This window comes from Orbicella faveolata, unplaced genomic scaffold (assembly GCF_042242905.1).
Source record: "Orbicella faveolata isolate gen_17 unplaced genomic scaffold, um_ofav_v1 contig_26, whole genome shotgun sequence".
NCBI lineage: Eukaryota > Metazoa > Cnidaria > Anthozoa > Scleractinia > Merulinidae > Orbicella > Orbicella faveolata.
In genome coordinates this window covers 10,067,787-10,085,335 of record NW_028301554.1, presented here as the reverse complement: position 1 = coordinate 10,085,335, position 17,549 = coordinate 10,067,787, and the positions used below count along the sequence as shown (strand labels likewise).

General features: G+C 38.1%; 1 protein-coding gene across 3 annotated transcripts in view; it reads left to right on the top strand.

The window, feature by feature from the left end:
- The first annotated feature begins 5,177 nt into the window (after positions 1 to 5,177).
- The window catches only part of LOC110053305 (protein unc-13 homolog B-like), a 47,034-nt gene continuing 34,662 nt past the window's right edge, over positions 5,178 to 17,549 (top strand). Inside the window, exons 1-8 of one of the 3 annotated variants that reach the window (XM_089296330.1) lie at positions 5,179 to 5,356; positions 5,455 to 5,482; positions 5,820 to 5,939; positions 9,428 to 9,457; positions 10,016 to 10,115; positions 11,149 to 11,369; positions 11,804 to 11,932; positions 13,345 to 13,670. In XM_089296330.1, coding sequence (XP_089152456.1) covers positions 5,834 to 5,939; positions 9,428 to 9,457; positions 10,016 to 10,115; positions 11,149 to 11,369; positions 11,804 to 11,932; positions 13,345 to 13,670 — 912 coding nt within the window. In that variant the 5' untranslated portion in view covers positions 5,179 to 5,356; positions 5,455 to 5,482; positions 5,820 to 5,833. Of the gene's footprint in view, positions 5,483 to 5,819; positions 5,940 to 8,939; positions 9,253 to 9,427; positions 9,458 to 10,015; positions 10,116 to 11,148; positions 11,370 to 11,803; positions 11,933 to 13,344; positions 13,671 to 17,549 lie in introns of those variants that run through there. The other 2 variants (XM_089296332.1, XM_089296331.1) reach the window with 2 other exon arrangements.

The following is a 17,549-nucleotide window of genomic DNA, read 5'->3' as shown; positions in this document are numbered from 1 at the left end:
CTGATATTTGCAGCTGTATATTTGCCATTTTAACAATAATTAGGTTATTTTTGATTCAGTTTTTAAGAATCTGTGCTTTATTACTGCTTTGCTAGTTCAATAGTTAGCACTGCTTGGATGAAAGCTACTGCAAAATCAATGTGATAGTGTCCCTTTAAAATTATGCAATGTATCTTTTGACATGTTTTTAGACTGGATATGCACAATGGTTATTTAAGCAATAGACTACAAGTTTTTATGGTTTATAGGCTGATAAACCACGCGGGATGTTGGAAGAACACGAGAAGAAATCATAAATCACGAGCGGCAGGCAAGTGATTTACGAATTCTTCGAGTGTTCTTTCAACTCCCAAGTGGTTTATCATGCCTCTAAACCATAAAAACTTGTGGTCTATTGCTTTTTATAATAATTCCGAACACACGCGAAATTTTCATAAGTTTACTGACACAATAAACCATAGCTGATTGACCAATCAAAGCGCACGCATTCGTTTGATTATTATATAAATAATGATGATGGTGATGGTGATGATGATGGTGATGATGATGATGATATTTATCCAGGGAGCCTGCTCACCTTGGCAGTTTTCAGTGGGGCTCTGCAAATCATAATAAAAATTATAAACAAGAAAAGAGATAAAAAAAATTGATATTACAATATCAATAATGATTGTTAATAATATTATTGTAGCCTAGGGTTTTATATATTACAGGGCTTGGTTGTTTGATTAAAAGCTAACCAAAGTGTTAATATTTCTTGTATAACAATGTTTTTCACTGCTTATGTTTTGTGTAGTTCGAGATTAGTCAAACTCAAAACTGAAGGACAAACAATATAAATAGAAACTGAAATAACAGAAACAGAAACTGAAATAAAAATCGTAGCTAATCCTGGGTTAACTTTATTGGGTTTGGAACAAGCCAGCCAAGTATATGATATAGTATTATTGTAATGTTAAGTAATAATAAATTTAGAAAGTGCAAATTCTATATTCCTGTTTCCATTAAGATCATGGTGAAGCTAGATTGTATCAAGAGACAACACTCTTTCTATATGTTGTGGATTGAAATAAAAAGCCTTCTAAAGCTGTTTGCTGTGTATGAAGGTAAATATAAAATTTTGCCTCGTGAAAATTACTCGCAGAGGATGGGAATTTGACCGACTGAAAATTCAAAGCGTCATATACCCAGGGGGGAGTGGCGGGGGGACATTGCGGATGAAGCATAGTAAAAATTCAAGCGCAAACAATGGAAAATATTCCTATTTCTTTGCAAAATTGCAGTTGTGCTTGCATTTTAGTTAAAAAGTTCAAGTTCTTCCTCACATTTGCTCTTACACAGACTGCATTTGCCTTTGCGTTGGCTTGTTAGAACTACAAGGGTCTACCAATAAAATTAAAAGAGGCTTTACAACTGAACGCATCCCACACGTGACGGACGTTACCGTTCATCAAAACAGTTTTGACCCCCAAAAAATGTTCTGCCAGTTCCTTAAGCTTGCTGGCAACAAGTAAAATTGCCGACTTTAGGGTCACAAGGAATGATCCCCTATCAGAGGTTTTCACGATACGGGACATTTAGGTGAAAATTAACGGAATACAGAATGTTCGGAGGGAAAATGAATGGGATGTGGGACATTCAGATCAGATAGATGGGATATACAGCAGGAAAACCATTAATTCTGTAATTGAAATTCACGGGATACAGGATATTTAGGCCAAAAATTAACGGAATGTGGGATACTTCGACCCCGTCCCCCCCCCCCCCCCCCTTCAAATGAGGCCTTTAAAGGCTGGAATGTTCCTCTGCTAGTGAAGTCACGAACAAAAATTATCCATTAAGTTTATCGCAATAACAAGTGACGCTGTTTTCTTTGTACTTTTACGTGAAATAAAGTTGAATGTCTGCAGTCTAATAAAAGAGCCAGAAAATGGTGCCAAGTTTTCCTTTGTTTTAAATGATCTGCGATGAAATGTTGCCTAAGATCATTGACAACTGTTTTAAAATTGGGAAATCGACGACGTCTCCACCTTGACGGAACGTCATTGTCAAGTCAAGTGACATGACATGATAAATTTCATCAAGTGGAGCTAAATAAAGGCTGGTTTTCACTAGAGCATAAGCACAAGCACAAGCATAAGCATAAGCACAAGTGAAAACAGCCGCGACATAAACATAAGCATAAGCAGAAACATAAGAAAAACGAACCCACTTATTTGTCTTGTGCAGTTTTCACTAGTAACGCGCTCGACATAAGCATAAGCATAAGCACAAGAAAAACGGAACTGTTCGTTTTTCTTGTGCTTATGCTTATGCTTATGTCGAGCGCGTTGCTAGTGAAAACTGCACAAGACAAATAAGTGGGTTCGTTCTTATGTTTCTGCTTATGCTTATTTTTATGTCGCGGCTGTTTGCACTTGTGCTTATGCTTATGCTTGTGCTTGTGCTTATGTTCTAGTGAAAACCAGCCTTAATAGGTACTACGTAAGAACTGAAGCTAAATGATACTGTTCTAGATAAGATGTGAAAACCCTGGTCGAGTTCAAACACTGTTGTATAGAGATAGCCAACCAGACTGATCTCAAATGCGAAAGAAATACTGCACTGGCGTACATGTAGCCTCTGGCATGTTGCGACTTGATGAAACACTTGCATTGGTCATTGAAGTGTTTTTTACAATCAATTGGTAGAAGTTTAAATTTAATATTACCCAAGTAGGTAGAAGTAAGTCAAAGCCAAGAACAGAAAAAAAGTAATTTAAAAAAATCCACCCGGGGCTAATTGGGAAACCTTAAGCCCTAATCGACTACACAATACTTTTATTTCCTTTCTGACAAGTTAAAAATTCATTAAAAACGAAAACAGAGATCCTGTGACAGTAGGCTCTTTTCTACATACCTTGAATCCGTTTCACATTACGTGAAGCAGCAGTAATTTCTAACATTATTTAAGCTTATCACAAATCTATTGTAGGTCATCCGTCTTTCCTTTTTCGCCTGATGTTCTGGTTTAGAATACAACGCGCTCCTACAAAACGTTTTACCGCGGACTGTAATTCCTGTTTGAGTCATGCAGGGGGCGGGGTAGAATGTTCACGGCCCTCTATTTTCTCGTATTTTTATTTGATCGTACTCGCGGATAGAATCGCGAGAGAACTGAACGCCAGCGCAAAACGGAAGACTTGACTGGGTAGCTTCGCGCTCGCTTCGCTCGCTTTTTCCTTCGCGTGCGTAAATAAAGAGGGTGTGAACAGTCTAGGGGCGAGGAGTCTCTGGTGATGTAATCTATTTTAGCTATTGACAAGACGCTGTTGTTCAGGCGTACGTCACGCGGTGGAGTGGAGGAGTGGAGGAGTAGAGGCGCGGTGGCCTCATGGTTAGTGCGCTTGACTCCGGAGCGAGCGGTCCGGGTTCAAGCCCTGGCCGGGGACATTCTTGTGTTGTGTTCTTGGGCACGACACTTAACTCTCACAATGCCTCTCTCCACCCAGGTGTATAAATGGGTACCGGCGAATTTAGTGCTGGGGGTAACCCTGCGATGGACTAGCATCCCATCCAGGGGGAGTAGAAATACTCCAAATCGCTTCATGCTACTGAAACCGGGATAAGCTCCGGCCTGATGAGCCACGTGGCTCACCTTACATCACGCAACGGTGACGCAGATCCTGCGAAGGAGACTTTGAAAGGGTCACGAAAAGGTTGGCTTATATCCGCTTATATCTGTCAACATCGTCTTACAGCGTTGGCAACTGTGGTTATGAAGTCTGGGTTTGCTCATAGAGCACTTTGATTTATCTTCTTAATCTCTATTTCATCGGTATTTTTAGAACCTTCTATCCCCAAATGTCATCTCAGAGCCGGCTGTTTTTCTCGATCAATTCTCTGAATGAAAAAACAAGCATTTTTTGTACGATCACTTCCTTGAAACTTAGAAGTTTCTTTTTCAGTGTCACAAATTTTAACATTTTAACTTGTCTGACAATGCACATACTGTCAGTCGGACCTTCAAACTTCAATAACTATCCATACCGACTATTTAAACTAATATTTCCAAGGGATGTCAGGGTGGCCGAGCGGTAAAAGTGGCGGGCAACGGATACAATGGAAGAACGAACAAGTGAATACTCTCAATCTGGCTTCGGGCCAGAGTGAATCCTCCCCGAGAAATTCCTGCGAGATTTTTTGTTTGTTGCTGATTTTTTTATCGTCCCTATTTCTTTTCTTTTTTCAAAAATGTTCGGGATTATTAAAAACGTCTATTCCCGAACTTCATCTCAAAATCGCTGTTTTTTTAAACAAAATTCTCTGAGTTATCACAGAGGGAAAAAAAAAATACGTTTTTAACTCGCTCCCTGAAACTTTATTTATTTTTTTGCTATTTCTCAATATGAAAGAACTGTAAGTCCTATTTCATTGTAGCAAAGAGGTACTATAATAGTTAGTAGCGAAGTACGAAGTGAGTCTTCAACCACCTAATAAACAGAGACGACCGCCCCCGACCCCCTCCCCGCTAGCTAACCATCTCTCCAGCCTACTGTAAAATTTATCTTTAGACTTTGTGATAAGTATTTATGTATATTGAGAGACTCAAGGAAAAAATTAGATCAATTGTAAATAAATGACCTATTTTTAGTTTTATCTACTTTTTTTAAGGTACTCTGTTATAAAACGAACGAGGTAGATATAGCTTTTGACCTGTAAATTACGTATGAATCTTCTCTGTACTCAATAAAAGCTGTTGTTCAAGGTATCTGCTGAATCACGGCGATTTCATTAGACATGATTAGCCGTGTTCCACGTCTACTTCATCTTTTGTGTGGATGCATACGTAAAAGCTCCCACACATTATCGTCAGAAACTAACTACACTTGGCACCTCTGTTACGTAAGTGTGTCGATGGGATCGGAGAATACAATTCAAGCACAAAGCTTATTGCAGAGGAAAAAAGAATAAATTGTCCTGAGATGCTAAGATTTCTAAATCTGCTCTCTACACCGTTATTGAATGTTTTGTGACGCAGCTATTTGTTCACCTGCTCGCTGACTCCCATTTTTCTGCGGTTGTCAGGCGACCAAGGCAACCTATGCGATAATGGGGTAATGTTTGATCAAAAATTCTGTTTCATGTACAAGAGAATATGCAAATTTGCACTCACTGCTCATTATCATTCAATATCAGTTCTGGGACTCCCGAACTTATCTCCCGAAGCAGTTATTTGGAGTTAATACCTGACGGTTATGTAACTCAACAAGGTTATCCACTGCACGGGTTACTTTCACTAATCGTCTTCTTGCGACAAGGCATATTCCATTCTCAATCTGGTGATGGTTAAATAAGAACTACGTGCTTTGCATCCGGTATTTTTTTTCCTTTTGCCTTCATTTGCCTACATTACGTTACGGCTTCACCCAATTTCAAGCTATTGAAGAATTAACAAATCACATTTCACTGACAGGACAAAAGGACACTCGAATGAAACAAAGGTAAACTAGTCTAGAATATGTATAAACAAACTGAACTAAGACTGAACTTTAGAGAGGGAAATCTTCTGTTGAAATATATTATGCACACAGGGCATACTCAGTAATACACCGAAAAGGTAATATAACAATTTTTCCCCATGTATTATTATCATGATATTGTGGTAGCTACTCCTGTATGAAAATTAATAATTTGACTCTGTGTTTTTGTAATAATCACATCATAACATGATTTTCCCAGTAATGTTTCAGTGTTTATTTTTATTCCAGGCTAACAACTGATTTACAAATGAGTATCACAAGACAATGTATGTTTTCAAATGTTTTTTCTTATCTGCAGTTCCTTTGATATCCATGCTTGACATGGAATCTCACCACATCCCTCAAGCATGCCTAAACTACGCTTACCTTCTCTTCGGAAAGGGAGCATTTCGCGAAACGCTTCACATACGGGGGAAAGGTAAGTTAGGTGAAAGCAAAAAATCGATTTTATACAGCCAAAAATCAAATTTTTACGACACGGCACTTTCTTGTTAGGTTTCTTACTTGCCAGAATTGTTGCGCACTTACAAATGAAAGTAACAACTGTCCCCAAGGTTACCCTCAGATTTTTGCCCCAAAATGCAAGGGTTTGATCATTGTGGTAACCGTTTAATTTTCACTAGCCATCTTAAGTTTCCTTTTTTATTAAATATTACATGGTGCGCAGGTCACATCAATATAGTCAATATGACACACTTCCCAGGCAAAAGTACTACACTAAGTATGTTCTAAAGACACTGTATGTATTGCAAACACACCGTATATAACTAACGTAACCCACTCTATGGTTCAAGGACTACACAGAGTTGATTGTGTTTGGATTTTCATTCGGTATTAATAAACTTGTGCAGCAAATTTCTAATCATATTACTCGGGGAGAAAACGTACATAAACCTACAATGGTGCATGCGAGCATTTTCCATAGGTAAAGGACAACAATTAGCGACTAAATTTTAGTTCAGTTCAAGCTAAATTCGGATGCCTGTAGGGCGCTGAAAATCGAACTTAAAATGGATTTTTGTGCGTCAGTCAAAAATTGATCAAAACTTCGCACGGTTCTGACAAGTGGGTATATTTTCTTTTGCCTCGAGGCGTCAGAAGTCTTCTCCAGTAATGTCCCTTCCGTAAGCGAATATTTCCACCTGGTTCACAACAGGAACTGATTCGCGTTGCAGTCAGCGATAGAGGAAAAGCTGAAACTAATTCATAGAGTTAGGTTTATACGACTGCCGTATGACCGCCAATTTGCGCTAAAAAGATCTAAGAAGCCCATTGGCCGCGAACGGTTTGTTTTTCAATATCAGTTCCACTGTATATAAAACAATATTCTTAAGTATAAACAGCCTTAGAATATTTCTAAAAAGAATTGGTTAGTTGAGAATCATCTAGCTAGCTCAGTTTTGTAACAGCACTACGAATTCGATGATACAAATCGCTCGCGGACAGATCAACAATGATGTAAGAAATATTTGCATCATCGGCGTGTCTGTTTTCCGGCAAGGAGTTTAGTATAAACATACAACATTTTCACACACCGTTTTCCTGCTTTTGAACTGCGATTTCTACAAAATCTGAAAATCAACCTGATTGTTGTTGTCACCGCCTAATTTTCTCCAGAGCTGTGACCTTTTTCTCTGTTAAAAGGATCATATCTTATAATATCATCAGTAGCTCAGCAAGGTGGCGAGGAAAACCTTATAAGTTTGAAGATTGTTTTCAAAGCGTGCATAATATTAGAACTGAAATGATCAGCCGATAATCTCCACATGAATTATAAAATAATGGCACAAAACTAAATTGGCGTTTTCTCCACTGGTTTTAATTTGACTTAGTTCTCTTTATATTAGCGTTTTAAAAGCTTCAAATTTCAAAAAATTGCTCATGCAGATCTCCTTATTTTTCGCCAGGTTGCTTGCGCATCATATTAAGTCGCCACTCTTATGCATAGTCCAGTATCAGGAAATCTCTGAGAGTTCAGTAAATGATCTCTTATTTTCAACCAATGAGAGCAGCATCGTTTGATATCAAAACTTCAATCAGTCATCTAATTCAATGATCCTTAATTCAATCATTGTTAACTACTGCTCTGTATGCAAATAACGTTATTTTTATACCACGCTCGATCACCAGCCACAGTTAATTAAAGAAGATCGGACAGGTGGAAATCGAGTGTATTTTCATATCGTTTTTGCCAAAAAAATGCTTGAGCTGTTGTTTCCCTTATAATTAAGATGTGCGATGATTTAATTTCCTTTGGAAACAGAAATAAGTATTGGCGAGTGGAGCCTGACAGAGCTGGGAGGAAATTCACCTGCCCTTCTGCGACAACGCGCTGCAGACCCGCTCAGCTTGCCCAGACCTAGAGACTTAATTTCGACAACTATTTCTAAACCCTCCTTTGGGAGTGATCAAAATATTTTAAGAGGGATTTCCTCAGGAATTAGGCCTATATGAGGGATCAAATCTCTTATACTTCACCCTCTCTTTAAGTAGGCTTCATTATAAGTGCTGTGACCAACTGAAACTATATTTTGGCATTTCCAACTGGCAAGAAAAAAAAATAGCCGAAAATACAGCCCCAAAACTGGCACGAAAGTTTTCTATGACGTTATTGATTGGTAACTGAAATGCTATCTGCGAAATATTTCTCAAATTACTCGACAGAAATCATTTGCATTATGTCAGGTCTGCACTGCACACTAATATGCTGGAATTACTGATATTGTTCTTGCCAAACTTCGCGACATGTTCTCCAACGATAAAAGAAAACGATGCTTTTGTTGTTGTTGTAAATTATTTCAAAGTTGTTGTCATATGTAAGGCGGCATTGAGGTAATGCTTTGCCGCTTTGGCGCTCTGGTTTAAAGTAAAAAGCTGAAATGAAAAAAAAAACAAAAAAAAAACAAAACAAAAAACAAAACAAAAGTAATAAAAATAAAAAATAAATAATAATAATAAAAAATAAATAATAATAATAAAAAAACGGGAATAAACAACCCGATGTACATTTGCTCGAAGCATTTGTTAAGTGACTTACTTTTTCTTGTCTTCGGTTTTTCTTATCAGGTTTGTCATTGAGTACTTGTGTAGTTCTTTCAGTTAGTAGTGGTTTTAACTAAAGTACACGTATCATAGACGTGTCTGATAATTTCAGGTCATTCCCAAGCTAAGTTTTAGATAGGCTTTGCTAGAATTTGTAAACCTATTTTATTTTTTCAAACGTGTGTGCATTTGAATAAAAGTATCGTACTTTTGTTATGAATTTTTCATTCCGGAAGTGCTTTTAATACTTAGACGTCACTTTTTACGTGCTAATATTTCATAAAAGTTATTGACTCGCCCGCCTTAGAGCATTCCTAAGGAATACTGCTGCTCTGTTTGCTGCGTGCAATATCGTTAATAACCACTTTATCTTCCTTGAAAATGATATTTGCCAAGGCTAGCTAGAAGTGGAGTAGATCGTTGGGAGAGGGCAAAGAAAAACAAGACTTTGAAATACTAAAATCAAACTCACCCCTACCCTCTGAGTTTATACCCGCAGCAAATCGGGAAAGACCGCCTCCAGTGACGTCAAAGTTTACAGTAGTCGGCTGTCCATTTTATTGACTTCACTTGAGTCTATCACAAACGATGAATATTACAATCAAAAACATCAATTTACCGTTGTGGAAAGGATAACTATAGACAGAACATTAGAAAAGCTTGAGTCATGCCAATTTTGTGTGTACTCGGTAGGTGGAAGCGTTCTTGTAATTAGCCAGGCGTGTTTGATATATTTTCAGCATTCTCGCGTTCCAAGTTTACGCGGCTTGTTCAGTTATAAGTGTAAATTTAACATGTTCTAACTCTGTTTTGTCCTTATTTCCTTCATGCATCTGAACGACATTCCATGAACGAAATGAGCAGTGAAAAAAGGGAAATTAAGAGGCCATTCCGGTAAGACATTGTGCTATTAAACTGGTATTTAGCTGACTAAACTCGACACTTCAGGTATTTTACGTACGCTTTCATTTTGACTGAAAACCGGAAGGTTGCCCTGAAGTACTTTCGAACCAAGAGGAAGAAAATGCATTTCCTGATGCTGGCATTTAGTCATGTACATACTCTGGACAAATTGACAACATTAGGTCAACAAATTCATGTGAATGCGTGAAGAACTCCATGCAGGGGAGAAAAAGCTGCGATCGAAAAGATTTTAATCGAAGTTGAAATTTTAGGGAAAGTACAGAAAATGATTTGTTAGACGTTCAGAAATATAAATTTGGTTAGGCTCCTAACTTTGCTTCCCGACGAAACAAATCAGTGACTTGTTTACATGTGCTGAAAGATTAAGCTTAAGCTTATATTTGAAGTGCTAAAATCTAATCCTTGGCCAGCATTAACATTATTAAATTCCATGCGAATTTTAATTTAGAGTGATATATCACTCTTTCCTTCTTATATTTAAGACTTAATTAACTCTGACTTTTTGTATGGTTTTACCATTTCATTCAGAAAAACATAGTTCATTTGTCCGTGTGATTCTTCAAAATGTCACTCTGGAAACAGAAGTTGGAAAGGGAGTGTCTCCAACTTATGAACAAGAGTTTGTCTTGTAAGTTATTTGTAAATAAAACTTAGACTCTAATTATCCAACCCCCACATACACATGCAAAGGCTGATCTGACATGATGTCAGCAGTATGATTCTGATCAGTAACTACAGGGCTGATAACCCCTGGCAACTGTTTCAGCTGAGTATGCTTACAGTACTGCGCACTTTACTGTTGCCACCTACTAAAAAGTTTTTTATTAGTTTTTGACAACTTTTTGACATCCTCTGATGGCTTCTGTTTCAAATGGCTAATCAAACTGCAACAACTTACCACTGATTTCAAATGTTTGCAGGTCACGACTTATTAAATCCAAAGAGAGTGACTGATGAATTTGACAATTTAACATATTGGCCCTCAACAGTTCCCATGTTTTGATTAGCTGGTTCAACTAGAAGCCAGCAAAAAGTTGTTGAAAAAATGGCAGAATTTAAAGTGGCAGCGTGTGTAGCGTTGTAATGGGACCTGTTATTGATAGAATTCACCCACAAAGTAACAAGATTGGTAAGGGTGCAAAGATCAGGGCAAGGGGTGACTCAAAAGTTAATGACAGCCCTGCTGAGTGAGAGCGCATTCTCATTTCTGGGTGTTGAATTGATTCAAAGTAGCTCAAACAGCAGATTAGTCAAATCATGACTTTACAAGATATTTTTCTTTGTAAATTATCAAAAATATAACTTCAGACGGGTGATCTTATGCAATCACTCAGATTTTCCACTCTTTATTTTCTGTTCGGTTTGGTGTTGATCCAGGCATCTTATACTGTTCCCAGCACTAACTATTCTGACTTGTTTCGGTGATCATATTCTTGTGGCAACAATACTCAAAATTAAGTCCTTAACTTTGGCAAAACTTTAAATTGACTTTTCCTGGTTGATCATTGTCTTAATTCTCCTCACTAGTCTACCTGAAATACATTTGTATATTACACATTGTATTTTTACCACTTAAAGAAGTGACGAATTTGACTTGGACTGATAGGTTTTAATAACCGTAAAATTAAATATTATTTCATAATTTTGATAACTGCACACAGTGAGACAAACCGCTTGGACCAGACACTGTGTTTCCAACTGTGGGAGAAAGGATTCTTCAAGGACAATCTGCTGGGAAGTGCTTGGATTCCACTGATGCAGATTCATCATTCAAATGCCGAGGGGAGTGGTGCATGGGTGCAGCTGAGTAATGAGTCGTCCAAAGGTCTGGTGTCTTCAGGCCATTTATTACTTGTGGATACTCGGTTTGAACTGCCGTCAGGTATGGCAAACATACAGTGCTAAGAGGAGATGATAAGCTATTTAATCATACTGCTGCCAAGCCCCGATGATTCAATCTCTTAAGAAAACATAATGCAAGCTGACATGTATGGGGTCAGAATGAGTCTAGAAAAAGCTCAGTGGTCCTCTATATGTCAAGTTTTTATTAAACTAATTGTGTTTCAGAACATTTATTAGATGTTTTTCACAACTTTCTCACAAGATCAAGCTTGATGAATGTGTTGTGATAAAATTATACTAGATTGAATTGGGCCAAACAAGAGAGTATATTTTAGCTCTTAGATATTTTGCTGTGTTCAGTTTGCAACTACTATCTTGAACAAAGTATTTTCCCTTCTTACCTGACCATGCAGTCAATAAGCTCATTTGTTTTATAACCTATGGAAGAAACATGTTTTCTTCTTGTTTCTGAAGGACTTTCAGAAGAAGAGGCATTAGCACTCCAAAATAAACTGGATTCATTTTACACCATCATGAATCAGGAAATGGAAGTTCTGAAGGAGCAATCCCGGAAAGTACACAGAGAAAAGGATTTAAAGAACCGTAAGACAATTATTGTTTGTTTTCAGTGGTAACATGTGCATTAGCTAGACATGCTTTGATTTATTCATGTTATTATACAGTATGCCAACTTAAAGTTTCAATTTCAGATAGGATTTTGTCAAAGTTGCAGGTTTTCCCTTTACCAGTGTGTATCAAGGAGAGTTTTCATTTTGTTTAGGAAGTTAGTCCTTATACTTCCATTAAATATTTTCACTCTCATGCAATTGGTCTAAATGTGTCACATTTCTGGACATGCCGCAGCTAAAACTGGGTATATCTGATTGATATAAATACAATAACCCCCTTTTTGGCATGAAAATGTGCTTGCTGTTGGTGAACACAGAAAATCCAGGCACAAATGAAAACCAAGGCCTCTTTGACTTGCATTAAGGCTGAAAGGAACACTTTTGCTCTTCCTGTTCGTATTTGGCTTGTTGAGTGTTAACATGAGTAAATGCCATTTAGAAAATAGCCCAAAGAAAATATGCATGTTGATTGGTTTAAAATCATGTTTTTATAACTTGTGAGGTGGTATTCTCCATGAATCAAATCATTGCAGGCTCAATTTTCATTTTGTCAACTGCTGATTTTCTATACTCCATCTGCATTTGTGACTACACATTCTATTTGTTTCAGAAAATACCGCTATGAAAGAAAGAAAAACAACTTGTTTACTTTGATTACATTATCCAAGATTGCGGACCAAGATGATGATTTTTTTTCGTGAAAGAAAGCTGTAAATCTTTCTTGGTTTTCTAAAAGTTCCAAATGGATAACAAGTGGTCAGAATGCAGGGAACTCATAAGTGTATTTAAGAATTTTATTTTTCTGGTACAGTCAAACTAAACTCGTCCAGTGGACGAGTTTTTGTATTGTTTTGGTCGTCCCTGCAATGTTTTAATTGTCATGGACAAGCGGAAAACTATAAATATGGATCCCTGCAACAGGTGATAAAGGTCTTTCTAAAGATCAGAGCGGCTTGTGTGAATATAAAGCTGTTTGATAAGGGTTTATCAATGTCAAGTCAAATCTGAGCCAGCATTAAGTCAGAATATGTGCCAAATGTCTGCCTAATACTATATGTATCATATTATGTTATTCTAACCATAACTTCAGAGCTAACCATTATTCACCATTATTTAGGCTAATTGGTATGCTGTTCAGACTCAATCAATTGCTGTTTCAACTAACCACTATGCTAATAGGCTGACTGGAGCACCATTTAGCTCAGAGTAACTCCTGTATTTATTTGCTGGTCTCTTAGCCAAGGGGATGCATAAAGTCTTTGGCCATAATCTGCCACATTCAAAACCTTTAGGAGTTGGCACATACTGCTTGCTAATCAGTGTTTTGTTTATTCTGTTCATTATTGTAAGTAAAGAATTAATCTTTTGTGCTCCTCTTGTAATCAGTTAATGATGAATTAGACAGTGCCTACACAAGTGATGCAGCCCTCTACAATCCCTACTTGGACTCAGACCCGGAAATGAATTACCAAGATTCAGATGACATTGCTGATGGGCGTTTCAGTGACAGTGAAGCTGATAGAGACAGACTAATGATCAGCTACACAGAACATTTTGATCATACTATTGCATGTACCTCCGATGACATCCGTGAAGAACTGGAAGAGGATGAAGAGGAAGATGCCATGTTGTCAACATCTGTTTTGCCTGAAAGCCAGCAAGGAGAAGAGGGTGATTATTTCTTTGAAGAATTATTGGAGTCAAGCATGGAGGTAGGGCACAATTGTTCAAAATTTACATGTCTCAGTAATAACCACTGGTCAGTAACTACAGTCAACTCCCGATAACTCGAACTCTTACTAACTCGAACCAAAATCGATTTCCCCTGAATTTCTGTCATACATTTACTGTAATAATATTTTACCCTTGGTAACTTGAACCCTCGATAACTCGAACCTCCCGCTAACTCGAAGCAATTTTTGTTTCCCTTCAGGTCATTTCCTATCTAATTTTACCCTCGATAACTCAAACCATGTCTGTCAATACGTGACAAGTCAAAACAAACTGTGTACTGTAGTCCAAAACATTAAATTTATTTTGAAGCAGCTGTGTGAACTTTTTCCTTTCTTTTGCATTACACTAAATTTTTTTACATGGCATTAAATTTGATTAAAATACATATTGCATGAATAGAAAAACATTAAACAATGTTTTTTTCCTTATTTCTGGTCATTTGTTCTCAGCTTCCAATAACTTGAACTCCTGATAACTCAAACCTTATTTCTCTTGAAGGTTCGAGTTATCGGGAGTTGACTGTGACTTCTGTAATTAACTATAATGCAAGGTTTGTAAACTTGTCTAGAAAGAAGGTAATTCTTTGAAATAATTATTTGGATGAAGATTCATAGTGGTTCTGGTACATTTAGTCAGTTTAGTCATTGAGTGAGTTAGTTAATTAGCAAACCCTTAAGTTGTCATAGGAGCTGGTCAGATAGACCCAAAAATACAGCGGAATAAGGGCAATGAGAAATTCAGGCAGACAGACCGGCCGGCCACCTGTCTGACCAAACAACCTTCGACAGATGGACAGACAGATTGAATGACAGGCAGGCCGTGATAGACAGGCAGGTAGACAGATGGACAAGCAAGCAGACAGACAGACAGACAGACAGACAGACGAACAAACAGACAGACAGACAACATACAGACAGGTAAGCGGGCAGGTAGACAGATAGACAGAAAGACAGTAAATCAGTTAGTCAGGTGTTTTGGGGAGTCAGTGACTCAGCCAGCAGAGTGTATTTTATTATTTAAACTATTAAAATTTGAAACACCTTCATGGGTGTCATCATTCCTTTTGGTGTTAGAATTATTGCAAACATGTTGAATAAAGATAAGTTAATAAAGATGGTGAATTTTAAGCTTGGTAACGAAATGTGAAGGTGAATTAATCAACATGACACGAGCGTGAGACAAAGAAAAATTCTGAGTCCCCAACAGGAATCGAACCCATGACCTCCTGAACACCGGGCGGGCGCTCTATCCACTGAGCTACGAGAACTCATGGAGAGCAAGGTCTTAAAATTCACCATCTTTATTAACTTATCACTACTCATGATGAATTCGATAGCGTTGATCCTAGCAGTATGCAGGACACCTATCATATATGAACTCAGTTAAATGACCTTGCTCTCCATGAGTTCTCGTAGCTCAGTGGATAGAGCGCCCGCCTGGTGTTCGGGAGGTCATGGGTTCGATTCCTGTCAGGGACTCAGAATTTTTCTTTTTCTTTGTCCCACGCTCGTGTCATGTTGATTAATTCACCTTCACATGTTGAATAAAGTTGTTCTTTTGGTCTGTGTTTGGTGTGTCTTGATAAATGCATCAAGCAATGTTAAAGGTAGACTTAGAAGTCATAATAAATTAGAACATTTCACTGACAACAACTTGTGCATGATATCGAAGGGAGGGCCAAATAAATGTACAATTTTGTGCTTCAGATCTTTGATTGACACAGAGTTGTCATACAAAGTTGAGAGAGGTGTTTTCACAAAATGGTATTGTTTGAGATCTTTTGCTTCAAGGGTTGATGCTTGTGTTTTGCTGCCCACAACGTTGGACAAATCTTGGACATCTTTAAGCCAAGTGATTTTCCCTTCTTTACCTGATCCTGAATTAAGCTGGTTAGTGAGCAAGTCACTAACACTACAGTATTGGAATGTCGCTCTTTGTGAACTTTCTTGATCATCACTGCAGTTGTAAATAGTTGAAATATAAAATGTTTACCACATCCAGTTGGCATAACTGCAAAAACATCCCTTCTGAAAGGCAATCCACAGCTTTTTCCTGTCCGTGTTTTAGATCAACCAGATAATTTGCTTCAATGGGAAGGTTTCGAAAAGCCTCCAGTTTAAATGCCATACTTGGCTTCTCGGATGCCAAGCCATGTTTGTGTTTGATAAATGCCGCTGGTTTTGGCCATATTAATAGGACCTGTCATTTTTCACCAATCAGAATGAACGCATTGTATTTGGAAAACAATGCCTTCTGTGCAGGCTCTCATTTCTTGAGCCAGCTCGCTTCACTTGCTGATGCATCTCTTGAGCTATGCTCCTGCCGCAACACATGGGAGCCTGCTCGCAGGCTAGTTTTTTTGGCTTTTATAGCCATGCCAAATTTTTGCTTCGATCAAACAATGGTGGGCTTGTCTAGTTTTCTAAATGAAAAGGCTCTAGACACTTTGCTACCCCCTTGGATGTTTTTCTAGCCAAGGGCAAGTTATGATCAAACATTAAAAAAAAAAAATTATAATTCAATGTTTACACATTAGCACTTCTGTGCTAATGGAGGATGCTAGATATGAGAACAAATATTGCCAAAAGAACAGAAACATGCCAAGGATCCCAACTGGTGGGATGCTGACCAGTTGGGTATTTACGAATCAGGGCCGAGAAGTTCTAGTGGGTGGTATAGACTGTATAGCAGGTGCATGAGAAAAAGTAGGTCACATCGGCGCTTGCTGGAGATAGGGTTGGAGGATTTGAAGCAGGGACCTCCAGATTTAAATCCTAACTCTCTAAACCACTTCCCAACTTTGTCTGCTTTCCTGAACAGTTTTGTGGCACCCATCTATTCTCTGGGATGAAGACAGGCACTGTGACAGTAAATATTGTTGTCATTACAATGACCCTGATCAGTGAGACCCTGGTCAGTGCTTAAATTAACTCAAGTGGGCTAATAAAGAAAAAAAATTAACTTGCTGTTAGGCTACTGTGGCACCCTTGCAGAGGGCCTTGCTCTACATCAGATTTTAACCCCCTCAATATCTGTATATGTTCTCTGGGGGAGGGGTGCAACCCTATTAAATCTACCCCTATAGGTTCGTCCCTTAGTGCTTTCGAATCAGCAAGTTTTAATTTGGTGGAACATATTAATTTGTCATTTTGTTGACAAGCAATGTTTTGTACAAAAATTTCAATAAACTCACTGCTTTTGACATTTCCACCAATCAGAATGCTTATTTGAATGATCGTTTTGTTGGTCATTGACATCCAGACCCCTTGCTGATAACTCGGTCTCCCGCCGGTCTCTCGCCGGTCTCCCGCCAATGTCGGTCACACAACGATTTAGAAGTGTTAGTTAGTCGAATCCGTCACATGAGAACGATTTTCGATTCCTGGTTCTTCTTTAACCAAATTTGAAATGTTTAAGCCGTGGAACTATCTCGCTGGTCAAGAGGGAAGCTCCTCAAGAACTTTTCGCTCACAAAACGAGCGACGAAGTATGAATCAAATGAATCAAAAATCAACCTTCGTTCTGTAAGGGCGCCGTTACTTCTCTGATTGTACCAGTTCTGTTAGTTTATTATTGTCATATACATGTACCAGTGGCCTACGATTTTAGGCTTATTTTCAGAATGTCACAGTTCAAGTGGACTTTTACATTCTAGAAATTGTGAGCAATGTGAGGATCGCAGTGCAGAAGTTTATTGCATCGAGTGCCAACTAAAATATTGTCCTCGATGCCACTTCATCTTCCATTTGAAGGTAGACAAATTTTAATCTTTATGCTTCGCTATTCGAATGAATTAGTGTTTGTTTTAGGCACTATCCTTTCGGCTCAAAAATATGGCAAGGGCGGTTAAATTGGTT